General features: G+C 34.8%; 1 protein-coding gene across 1 annotated transcript; it reads right to left on the reverse strand.

The window, feature by feature from the left end:
* Positions 1–244: 244 nt before the first annotated feature.
* LOC140984146 (kinesin-like protein KIN-14S) lies at positions 245–5,402 on the reverse strand. Its single transcript, XM_073451380.1, has 13 exons — positions 5,260–5,402; positions 4,354–4,475; positions 4,169–4,268; positions 3,771–4,067; positions 3,393–3,669; positions 2,412–2,573; positions 2,088–2,303; positions 1,953–1,990; positions 1,642–1,805; positions 1,435–1,548; positions 668–1,295; positions 456–593; positions 245–409 (listed from the first exon to the last, which is right to left on the reverse strand). Exons 1-12 carry the CDS (start codon positions 5,264–5,266, stop codon positions 463–465), a joined length of 2,256 nt encoding a protein of 751 aa, XP_073307481.1. The 5' UTR covers positions 5,267–5,402; the 3' UTR covers positions 245–409; positions 456–462.
* Positions 5,403–13,036: the final 7,634 nt, after the last annotated feature.

A 13,036-nucleotide genomic window follows, 5' to 3' on the forward strand; every position in this document is an offset into this window, starting at 1 on the left:
GACTACCATCACAGCCAGTTCACAGCAGGACTGAGCATTTGGTCGACCGTTTGAAAAAACAAAACAAAACTGAATCGATGGTTTCATATCATATACATTATGAATGAACTACTCAAGCTCGTCAAAATTCGAGCTTGAGTCGAACGTCTGTCATGCATCCGTATACGGAAAGAAAAGAGAGGAAGAACCAGTTTGCCGCACCTATAATGAATGACTTGCAGGACTTGGTAAAAACATGTCTTAAACAAAGTGAAGAAATAATCCATTTGAAATGTCTGCTTTGTCATTTACATTCAGTAGGACAACATGGAAAGCCCCAATGATCAAGAAGAATGATCCAGTTTCCGTTAGCAAGAATCATGATGGAAAACTCCCTATATAAAAGTAACAAAAGGAAATGATAGACAAACTGTTTCTTGTGTAGCGCCACAACTGATAGACAAAACTCCCTATACATGCATTTTAATTGTTGAATTTGGGTAATGACAATAACGACTTCCGGTTGTTTTTCATGCTTCTGAACTTCAGTGGACTCCAAACCAACTGTTTCTTGTGTAGCGCCACAACCGTAGGATGCCTCGGAATCAGTGAACCTGATGTGGTGGAGACAGAGCATTAACGAAACGAAATCGCATTTTATATTTACTTTTCGGGAAAGTTTACTGACCTGATGCCTGTGAAGGGGGACTTCCTCTGAATTTACTACTTCTAAAGGAAAGAGGTGTAGCTTCTGTGGCGGCATTTGGCATTTGTCTCCATTGTGGCAGCGGAGAAGATACTCTTGATGTTTTCCATACTTTTTTTGGATCCCACACAAATGATTGTCGGCCCACAGCACGATCAGGCCTTGATCTGACAGTCGAATAGTGAAGTGGAGTTGTCATGTTTGAGCTAGATTCAGGGCGGAGAGTTGCAACGGAAGCCCTTCTTCTGGGCTGAAGAAGCTGATTTGTTGATGGTGGAAGTCTTACAACAACACAGCCTCGCCTTGCTTTAAAAATTGGCTTTGCCCTGTCATCTGATATATTCTCTTTGTGTTCGTCCACAACTGGTAAAAATGATGTCTTGTGTTTGTTCGAGGGAATGGGAGAAGGATTTGTCATAAAGTTTGTGATTCTTCGAAGTGGCAACCTCGCCTTTGTTGGGGGCAAAGGTGGTTTTTTATCAGTTGTCATTTGTCCTCGGTTTGAAGTTGATACAGCTGAGGGCTTAGTTGAAATTGAGGACAAAGCTCTGGTCTCCTGTTTTATTCTAGTTTTTCTTTCCACATCTAATTGATTTTCAAGGTCTCGAACCTGTAGAGTATATATCAAACAATCGTAGTGACAAGAACAACAAGAAATAGAGTGAAGTGGAAAAAAAAAATTAATTTTCGTACTTCAACCAGTTGATGTTGAGTTGCAATCTCTACATGCGAGGACATATAGATTATACCTTATCTTGAAGATTTTTGCAAATATGTTCTCTGGCGACAAGCCTTAACTGCAAAGCCTGAATATTGTCCTGCAACTTCTTTGTTTCCTTCTCATCTTGTTTTGCCTTTTCTGCCTGTTAATGCAAAACAAATAACGAGGAAAGGGAATTAATAGGAGTGCGTGTGAATTGATATACCAGAAAAGTAGATTGATTGTTTCTCCATACCAACTGCTTGTATTTCAAAAGCTCGGCATGGTCTGTCTGTTTCCGAGCAGGTCCATGCTCTACTCCCCGTATGCGACTAGCAAAATTCAAAGAGCAAAGAGTTTCACCTAAATCAGCCGCAATTGGGCTGATTTGAACAAACATCAAAGTTTTGCAGTCTCCTCCTGCATTCAGTTCCAATTGGTGTTATTAGTAGAAAAACTATATCACCAAGAGCTTGGTCTCTGTTGCAGAATATTTAATCAAGAAAGCAGTTCCAGAATTAAAAATGTGATTCAAGTCGATCAGTCAAAAAAAATCAATTTGCTCACCTAAAGAACTCTGCAGCATATGAGTAAGCTTCGAATTCCTGAAGGTAGAGAAAGATATGGTTACAAAATAATTTTGGAATTTAAGAACTCTTCCCTTCCACACAACACAATCATAGAGGATAATAGAGAGGACACCTGTATGGAATATGAGATGATTTGGAAGCAAGGGCAGAGACAACATCCCCCAGTGCAGATAAAGATTTATTTATAAACTGAGATTCCTTCAGCCTTTCACCTTCAATTTCAATCTTACCTACGCGCTCACTTCCTGCCAGGTCAACCAACCACAAATGACTTTTCGTTCTTTCCCCATTTACTAAATTCTCTCCCGCAACAGTCACACGTAACAAACTGCATGATGATATAATGTCATAGGAACATAGGCAATACTTTATACTGAATCATCTGATTCGACCAAAAAAAAAAAAAGAACGCAGATAAAACAGCACTGAATTTTACCAGTGAGACCGGCTACTCAATTCATTAGCGTTTGTTGATCCAACGGATCTTACTCGACCGCCTAATTCTAGCAGGCCCCAAACTTCATCTGTACCAAAAACTTGTGCTTCAACAAGTCCAGGGACCTCCTGAGTACCTTCAGCCGATTGCTTGATCTCCAGCCTGCATTTGCGAAGTGTTAACTCTTGTGGACATTCCCCATAAAAGAAAAACTTATAAATCAATATATTGACTATGAATCCTTTCTTACAGATAGCATTCTTGAATCCTGTTTTTTAGCAAGTACCTCCAGATTGAGTCACTGAGAAACGGTGACACTTCTTAAATTCCATATCCTTATTTCTTGTTTCTTAAGTCTGTTATTTCTGTAATGCAAGTTATTCTGCCATTGAAACTCAAAAACCTTTCCTCTATGTTTTGTTATATTAAATCGTTAAACCCGTATCCTCTTTTATTTTTATGATGTTAAGATCGGTGCGATGTGAGGGCCAATTAAGTTGTCATTTTAAAATATATAATTATTTCCTAAATTGTGTAAATCTTAGGAAGAAGTATGTGTCAGGAATAAAAAATATTAAAGCAAATAAATTAGAAGCTTGTTTTGAGCAGGAAAACCACAAAACAAGGTCAGATCCATTTGGCACGTAGCAATGAGGAAACATGGTGTATAGAATATGTGATACATGTGGCCATGTGCCTAAAATAGGAAACATGCAATTCCTCCCAATTCTTGGTTCTATAGTTGGTTGATTGAATGAAAACTGTTCTCCGTTCAACGGAATGCAAATGTGTTTCTATAACCTGGAAGCAGTAATATATATACTCAATATCCAAATGGGTGACCGGAAAATTCTTTAAAATATGGGGTAGAATTTTGTTAGCTATATAATTTCTACAGTTTTTTATTCATTAGCTTCCCCTGGGCACAAGGTTCATAATTCAAAAGAAAAGGCAAGATAAGAAAGATTAATAGAGCCTTACCTCTTCGCAGGTTGGTTCGAGTTCTCGACCAGGAGATCCCTTATCTTTTCATTGTAAACCTCTAGCATGCTGACAGACAATTCATATTTCATACAGTTCCTTTCTTTTGATAATCTAAAGAGTTCCTCCAGAGTTCTGTAGTTCACTCCCCTATTTTCAGGTGTTCCTTCCATTGTATATGTTTTACCCGTTCCAGTTTGTCCGTAGGCGAATATGCATGCATTATAACCATCCAATACAGAGGTCACTATGGGCAGAGTTTGAACAAAGATAGCCTCTGCATTGGAATTTCATGGATTAATGATTATCAATTCAAAGAAATTTGTTAGAGCTCAAAAAAAATGCTGATGCACAACATTTAAAGTCAGTTCTATCTACCTTGGCTGTCCTCAGGTCTAAATACATGATCCAACTTGAACTGCTTTCGAGAAGAATCAGAGCAGATGATCTGTAGCTCGGTTTCCTTAGACGAGGTAAAATCAAGGACTGAAGTCAAACCATCTCCAATCTCTTCTTGTTTTAGGGGCCTACACCTACAGAAGACTCTGATATTTCCTTTGAGTTCAATGACTTCATTGTAAAGAATCTTTCTTTCAGATGATTCTTCAAGATACTGCTTTTTTAGTAGTTCGCACTCTTCATGACTTTTCTTCTTCAGAAGTTCATGTTCAGTGACTATAACTCAACAAAATATAGCATTAATAAGTTTCATTTATGCGTCAAAACTTGTCAAAAAATCTCAAGGAGACTAAGATTGTACAGAACGGGAAACACACCGAGATTCTGAAGAGCGCTGAAAGCTTCGGAACTAATAAAAGAATGAGCTGTCAAGCCCTTAACTTCATCACACAGAAGCGCGTGTTCATTCCTAATAATCTGAAATTAAAGCAGTGTTACAGTCGATAGTAGCAGCCAAAGTGAAACCGCTAAAATGAAAATGCTTCTGCCAGTAACCACATACGTTTACTTTCTCTCCGAGATCTTGGATTTTCTGAAGAATAGGAAGAGTCTGCTGCGGATAAGAACAAAATTCTTGGGTGTCCTCAGAGGCAGCACTGCAGATATCTACCAGACCACTATTTCCTTCAAATTAAAAATCCCCAATCAGAGTTCAAAATAATTATGCCATCGGATCTTCAGTAAAACTACCCCTTTTTCGCTTATGTTTCTTAATTTGTCAAGAAAATAAAGTAAACAACAGCAGAATGAAAAAATGCCAAGATTTTTCCTCCAACCAACAGCTTTCATCGGAGAGAACTCTGTAATTTCTAAAAAATTTAGAAGCTACCTTTCTCCTGAATAATAACGAAAGAAAAATAGGGAAAAATATAACCATAAAAAAACACAATTATCTGGGACAAATGAAATCGAAATAGAAATATGGGGTAACAATTAATACTAAAAATTCTCAGTGTGCTTGAATAGTTAAAATTAAAATTCGGAACATGAGGTAAAAATTAACACTATAAATCGACGATTCTGAGAACGATGAAAATTGAAAATATTAATATCAGATCAAAATTAACACTAAAAACAGCAGTTCTCCAGATCAACTGAAGTTTAAAATCCACATTTCTCTCGAAAAATAAATTGAGAACAGAAACATCAGGTAAAATTAACATGAAAACCCCAATTCTGACCGAACGATGAAAATTGAGAATATTAATATCAGATAAAAATTAACACTAAAACCTACTATTCTCGCGGGCAGTTGAAGTTGAAAATAGGAACACTAAGTCCAAAATAACTATAAAACCCAAAAATTCACCAGGAAATCGAAAGTAAAAAAAAAAAACCAAGAACACTATGTCAAAACATCCCAAAAACCATAGACGGAAAAGAAGACAAGCGAAAAGAGAGAGATTACCGTCCATGACAACAGTGAATTCGCCGTTCTTTCCACTGATAGATCGAGAAAAACTGTAGCAGAAAATCGAAATTCAGAGCTGAAATTTACGGAGAGAGAGAGAGAGAGAGAGAGAATGGATTTGAAACGTTGAATCGGCCTTTTCTTTTCAAAATTTAAAATTGGAGCAATCCGAACCGTTTAATTCAACCAGCTTCTGACAACGGCTATAATTTCACAACCGGCCGGGCCGGAGCCCCGAGCGTATCTTCGTGGGCTAAAATTTCTCGGTTCCACTATAATTAAGGTTCTCTATTTATATAAACCGGATTTTCTTTGTAATCACTTCGAGGTCCCTCGTACTAACTCCAACGAGAACATTAATGCAAGGATGTAATATCTCACTTTGTTAGATAAATGTGAGCATATAGTATGTGTGAAACTTCTCACTTGGATGAGTTGTAATTATCGAATAATGGTGATTAATAACTGATAAAAGTGATTAAATATATACTGCAAAATAAAAGATTTGTCGAATAGGGAAAATTTGGACATGAAGATTAGAATCATAGGCTTTCAAGGGAGATAATTTTGAAAATGGGCTACTCGATGTATAGAAAAAGAGATTTTGATCTGTCTTGGATTGATATATATATCTTAAAATGAATACTTGATTACAAATTTCAACGTGGTGAAAATATGTGATCTAGATAGCACATGCACCTCAATGAATAAAGCAACACCCCTATTTGAAACTCTCACCACTCAAGTGTTGTTGCGGTCATCAAAATGCTATCCATGTTCGGAAACGTTTTTACATCGTTTCAATGCATAGAATTCAATCTTCACCATGTTAAATGCTATCATATGTTCTGAAAAACATATCCAAAATTTAGCTAAATCCAACGGTTTGTTTTTTTGTATACAACCTCCGCAAGAAAACTTATCATATTTAAGGCGAGAATAATATACTTATTGTTTTTTGTTCATTAACAGGCCAAACCGACTACCAAACCCGAACTCCATTAAAAATTTATTTGACTTACATATGGACATATTGTGCAAGTTTAAGCTCGATACAAATGTTCAATAAGTCGCAAAGGATTCTACAAGAAGACTGATTTTTCGATCTAAGTGCGACTATGTTTTCGAAGTTCCGTTTGCATGATTCTTATGTGGTTCTGAATTATTCAAATAATAATAAGGTAAGTCGGTTTTTGTATATAATTTGGCACAAGTGTTCTTTTAATTGGGCTTATGTTTTAAATTAATTCGTATATGAATTATTTCAATTTTTAAAAGTTTTGGTCGATCATGAGTTATTCGTTTTATGATGTGTTGAAAGAACCTAGAGTTTTGAGCACTGTTGGGATTCAACTGGATATGAGTAAAAAAAACCCTAATACGATAAATTTATGGCCTTTATATGGGGAGATAGTAACCATTATTAAGTTCTCGTCCCTTTAGAGGATTAAAAAGTATGAACTGATATTAGTAAATTGTAGAAAATAGATGAATTTCAGTGATTATTTTGATTTATGTTATGACGTCAAGATTGTGAAATATGAATATGTGTTATGATTCAAGTTATGATATGTTATGCAAAGATTTTGAAATTATATATGTATGTTATTGTGTGTCTCAAACGACCCCTACTTGCTGAGTATTTTGCAAAATACTCATCTCTTATTCTCCCTCCCCAGATAAAAACAAAGAACAAGTAGATGAGGATGTGCAAAATATGTTTTGGGACTGGTGATGAAAATGTGTAAATTCAAGAATTTAGTTTAGTCAATTTCAAAATTATTTTATTAAGTTGTAAAACGCTTCCGCAATGATATTTAGTTTCAGAGTTTTTTTCTTATAAAGACAATATTATTTTGAGTTATTTAAGAAATATATTGGTTTTGGTATATACTATGTTACGAACCTTGTTATTTTATGATTACATGGTTGTTGAACAAAGTCGGTGTCGATTAACTCCGGTCCATGGGTGACATTTAAGTGGTATAAGAGCAGCCAAATTCACAATCCAGTTGGGGAAAAAATTAAAAAAGAAAAAAATATGTCATATTAAGGCAAAGAGCCGGTGCAGTCCATTCTGTAACGACCCAACAAATAATAATCATCATCTCATTGTGAGGTATGGTCCAAAAACGCGAAATTCCTTTGTCTAAGCCTTTGAATCCCATTTTGTCGTTTTAAGAAAGTTTCATAGAGCTTATAAATTTTCGTATGAAATTAAAATTTTGATTATGTCAACTGTTATGGAATCATCTCGAGGTATTCTTTCAATCCGTGTGTCAATCTCTGAAATTTCTATTTTTGTAAAATTTCTCAAAAAATCATGTTTAATGCATTTCTTGTACTACTTGTAGAATTTTTATGGAATTGTAATACGGAGACAATTATTATTATTCTTTATTATTGAAAATATACATATCAGAGATAAGTTGATTTAAGCTTCCAACTTAAGATTAAATATTTGACTCGGAGTTGATAAATTATTTATGAAAAACTAATACGAGAAAATCTGATATAAGAATTAGGTAATAATTTTTGGGTATTTCAATATAAAAGTTGATTTTTTGTGTCAATAAATCAATAATTAATTGTATAAACATTGAATTTGAGTCATTAATAATGTTAAACACTAACTTTAAATATTTAGAATCTTTCAATATCTTGTTATAAATGAATATGAGAAACAATCTCCCGTATTAAGAAATTTATGCATTTTGAGATAACAAGTAGGTTATGATCTTTTGTGAATAAAATAAGATGAGATATTGTTCGGTACTATTGAGGAAAGTATAACATAATACGTTTTGAAGCATATTGCGATATTAAGAATGATTCAAAGAGAAAGACATTCAATGAACTCATTTGTGTTATAGTGTGCTAGGCTCATGGTCTTGATGAAAGCAAGATTTAGTAAAATGATATTTATTTGAGGATTAGTTTCTTTTCGTACAATGTTGAATGAAATTTAATTTATAACATCTATGTTATAATTTTTGGGATTTAAATCAATATGCTATAGATTGATATTGAGTTAAGTTCCAAGATTCTATATGATTTCTGAGTTTTGATATAATAATTGTGATAATTTTATGATAGAATAAAATTAGTATCAATTTGCATATATTCGGTGTCGACTTGATTCAACTCACTTAGTAGATTTCGACGTCATCCTAGGGTGGATTGATTGATTATCTAATATTCATGCAATAAAAGATTGCCGAAGTAAGAATTTTAAACTCCGAACTCCAAACGAAGAAGAATTCTTATACCATGGCAAGACCAAGAACTGAAAACATTTTTTTCTGCTTCCAGAATTGGAGAGCAACGAGGTCTAGAGAAGAAGTTCACCTAGCAAAAATGAACGAAGTACAGAAAGGAGATTAGCTAAAGTTGGATGATATTACAGTAGTACGAGAATTTTCAGACGTCTTTCTGAAAGGACTGCCTGGAATGCTCCGAGACCGTGAAGTAGAATTCGAGATAAATTTGGTTCCTGGTGCTGCACCAATCTCCTAGGCACCCTACCGAATGGCTACACTTTCAGGAGCTAAAAGAGCAACTCCAAGAATTGTTAGACAAGAAGGAAGTTTGACTGAGTATGTCTCCATGGGAAACTCCAATGCTAGACATGCTAACCTCGACGCCAAATATGTCAAGAATCTACAAATTCTTCCACGTATCCCAGCTAAGGAAATAAATTCCAAACACGAGTCACATATTGGAAGTAGAACCACTCCTGACCGTAGATAACTTGGGAGAAAAACTAAAGTACGAAGAGGTTCTCATTCAAATTGTAGACACCAAAGACCAAGTACTAAGACGATGCACCATTCCCTACGTCAAGGTGCAATGGTCTAACCATACCGAACGAGAAGCTACATGGGATTTGGAAGAAAGAATACGAGAACAATACCCTTATCTCTTCGAAGACCAAGTCAACCCATGTTTCGAAAACGAAACTTCTCATAAAGATGGAGTGATGTAAAAACCTGCAAATTTTAAACTCGGTGTATTATTTTTGTACTCGAAATTTGTAATAAGTTATCAAAGATTTTTTTTAGGATTGTCAAAATTATCTCAAGTGATAACTGATACCTTTATGTACAAATTATCCAAGGAATTCGATTTTCAAGTGATAAATATCTAATTTTTTATTTTGGTATGTAGATATACATATGTCAAGATTCTTCGAGATTCAAGTATTAAGATAGAGAAATGTTGGATATATATTGTTGAGTGCAATAATTGTCCCTGATGGAAGAGCGATCGAACCGTGGTGTTTGAGCTGTTGTACGGTTTAAAATATTTGAGTTTCACCATTACCACTAGCTATAGCTTTTGGTAAAGCGGTAAGCACTCGGTCCTACAATTGATATCAGATCTCATGATTGCAAGGAGTGCAATTATTGAGAGAGAAATTGTTGTGTGCAATAATTTTCCATGCTGGAAGAGTGATCGAACCGTGGTGTTTGAGCTGATGTGCGGTTTAAAATATTTGAGTTGCACCATTACCACTTGCTATAGCTTTTGGTAAAGCAGTAAGCATTCGGTCCTACAATTGATATCAGAGCCAAGGTCACGGGTTCGACTCCCATTGATTGCATGGAGTGCAATTATTGGAAGAGAAATTGTTGGGTGCAATAATTGTCTCTGCTGGAAGAGCGATCGAACCGTGATGCTTGAGCTATTGTGAGGTTTAAAAAATTTGAGTTGTACCATTACTACCAGCTATAACTTTTGGTAAAGCGGTAAGCACTCGGTCTTACATATACATACATGTATATATGTATTTCGAAATTTATGTGGATGATTTCGAAAATAGTAAATTTAAAAGGAGATTTGATAGATAGATAGTGTAACCCCATATTTTCGAAATTATCACATATTTACGGATATATCATTTGAATATATATATATATATACACACACACGGGGATATATCATTTGAATATCAAAATGGATGGATAAAAGTACTCTACATGATAAAAAGAATTATACATGAAAATTTTGAAATCCTATTTATCAAAGAATCATGAACTCCAACCCAAGAAGACCAAGAAAATCAAGAATTTTATCGTGAGTGCAAATCATTAAAAAAATTTGAAACTTCANTAGGATAGCAAAACATTTGGGCATATGATTTCGAATCCTATGCTTTCAAGGGGAGGTAATTTTCGAAAATGGCCTACTCAAGGGATTGATAGAGAGATTTTGATCTATATTGATTGATATATATCATAAATTGAAGACTTGAATACAAAATTTAAGCACATAGATAATATGCGATCTAGAAAGCATCTACAACTCGACCTCAATAAATAGAGCAACACCCACATTAGAAAATTTCACACCACTCAAGCTCTCAAATTTTTGAGTTTCGCTCTCCATTATTTTCGAAAATCCTCTCCCAAGTACTGCCACGATCATCAAAGTGTTGTCCATGTTCGGAAAATTATTTACATAGCTCCATTGCTTAGAATCCAATATTCACCATTAATAATACGCTATCATATGTTCTGAATAATATATCTAAAATTTAGTCGAATCCAATGGTTAGTTTTTTTATATACAGTCTCCGCAAGAAAACTGCTCATATTATAAGTGGGAATAATATACCTACTATTTTTCGTTCATAAATAGATCGAAAAGAGTTTCAAACCCGATCTTCACCATTCATAATTTATTTGAATTACTTGTGGACGTTCTCTGCAAGTTCAAGTCCGATCCATATGTTCAATAAGTCGCAAAGAATTCCGCAAGATGATTGCTTTTCGGCAAAAGTGCGGCTACAATTTCGAAGTGTCATTTGCGTGATTCTTCTGTGGTTTCAAATTATTCAAGAAATACTAAGGCAAATGGGTTTTTGTATATAATTTGGCATACTTGATCTTGTAAGTGGTCTTATGTTTTAAATTAATTCAATTTGAAATCATTTCAGTTTTTGAAAGGTTCGTTCAAGTATGAGTTATTTGTTTCCTGTTATGTTGCAAGAACCTTATGTTTTGAGCACTATTAGGATTCAACTGGATATGAGTGAAAACCCCCAAATACGATATGTTTATGAACCTTATATGGTGGGATTGTAAACAGTTATGATGTCAAGATTACGAAATATGAGTATGTGTTACGATTCTAGTTATGATATGTTATGCCAAGAATTTGAAATTATATATGTATATTGTTTTGTGTCTCGAACGGTCCTCACTTGTTGAGTATTTCACAAATACTCACATCTTACTCTCTCTTCCAGATAAGAACGAAGAACAAGTAGAGTAGGATGTGCAAAATATGTTTTGAGACTGGTGATGAAGATGTTTCAATTCAAGAATTTAGTTTAGTTACGTTATTTCAAAATTATTTTATTAAGTTGCAAAACGCTTCCGCAATGCTATTTTGTTTTGGACTTTTCCGTCGTAAAGACAATATAATTTTGAGCTATTTATGAAATGTACTTACTAGTTTTGGTATATATTGTGCCAAGAGACTTATTATTCACTACAAGAAATTCTGCATACAACAATGCACATATGACAACGGTTTTTGTGAAAAACCTTTGTCGTATGTGTTTTAACAACGGTTTTAGCGAAAACCGTTGTCTTTTGGGGGTCAAAGACAACGATTTTCCAAAACCGTTGTCTTTTTGGGGTCAAAGACAACGCTTTTTAGGGTCAATGACAACGGTTCTATAAAACCGCTGTCTTTGAGCCTTTTTTTAGGGTCAATGACAACGAACCGTTGTCTATTAGCGTGTTTTTTTGGACAATCTACAACGGTTTTAAGAAACTGTTGTCGATTAGCGTGATTTTTGGACAAACAATAACGGTTTTTGAGAACGTTGCAATATTTAGCGACGGATTTTATAAAACCGTCGCTAAATATAGCGACTGTGAAATGGAAACCGTCGCTAATTTTAAATTAGCGACGGGTTTGGCAAAACCGTCGCTAAATTTAGCAACGGTTTTACGTAAATCCGTCGCATGTTTAAATTTAGCGACGGTTGTATAAAACCCGTCGCTAAATATGGCGACGGTTTTGTTAAAACCGTCGCTAAATTTAGCGACAGTTTAGATCCAAAAAGTCGCAAAATTAAAAACTGCGACGGTTTTTTAATTACCGTCGCTAATAGCGACAGGTTAAACAAAACTCGTTGCAAACTATCTATAAATATCACCATACTCGGCCCATTTCCCTCCACAACACTTAAATTTTTCTCCCTACACAAATTTATCACTTCACATAACACTTAAAATTTTTCTCACCACTTCAACACTTAAAATTTTTCTCTCGTATACGATTATACTACTTCACAACACTTAAAATTATTCTCACCACTTCACAAAATTTAAAATTTTTCTCTTTTACACGATTTTAGTTTCGATTGTTAGTTTTTTTAGATTTATTAAATTATAAAAAGTTTTTTTTTATTTTTCGAAACAATTTAGCGACGGAAATCATGATTATAAACCGTCGCTAATTCAAAATTAGGGACAGTGTTGAATAAATCCGTCGCTAATATAATTTAAACCGTCGCAAATCCGACCTACCACAACGTATAAAAATCGTTGTCGTTGAACGGACTTTCAACAACACCCTCAGTTACAACAGTTTTAGTATGGCTAGGACAACGGATAAAATCCGTTGTCGAATGCCTTTTTTGGTGTAGTGATTTTATGATTATGTGATTGTTGAACAATGTCGGTATCAATCAACCCCGGTCTCGGGACGTGACAACTATATTTTAGAAATTTAGAATCAACCCAAAGCTCTAGGTGTG

The sequence above is a fragment of the Primulina huaijiensis genome, chromosome 9, assembly GCF_012295235.1.
Source record: "Primulina huaijiensis isolate GDHJ02 chromosome 9, ASM1229523v2, whole genome shotgun sequence".
NCBI lineage: Eukaryota > Viridiplantae > Streptophyta > Magnoliopsida > Lamiales > Gesneriaceae > Primulina > Primulina huaijiensis.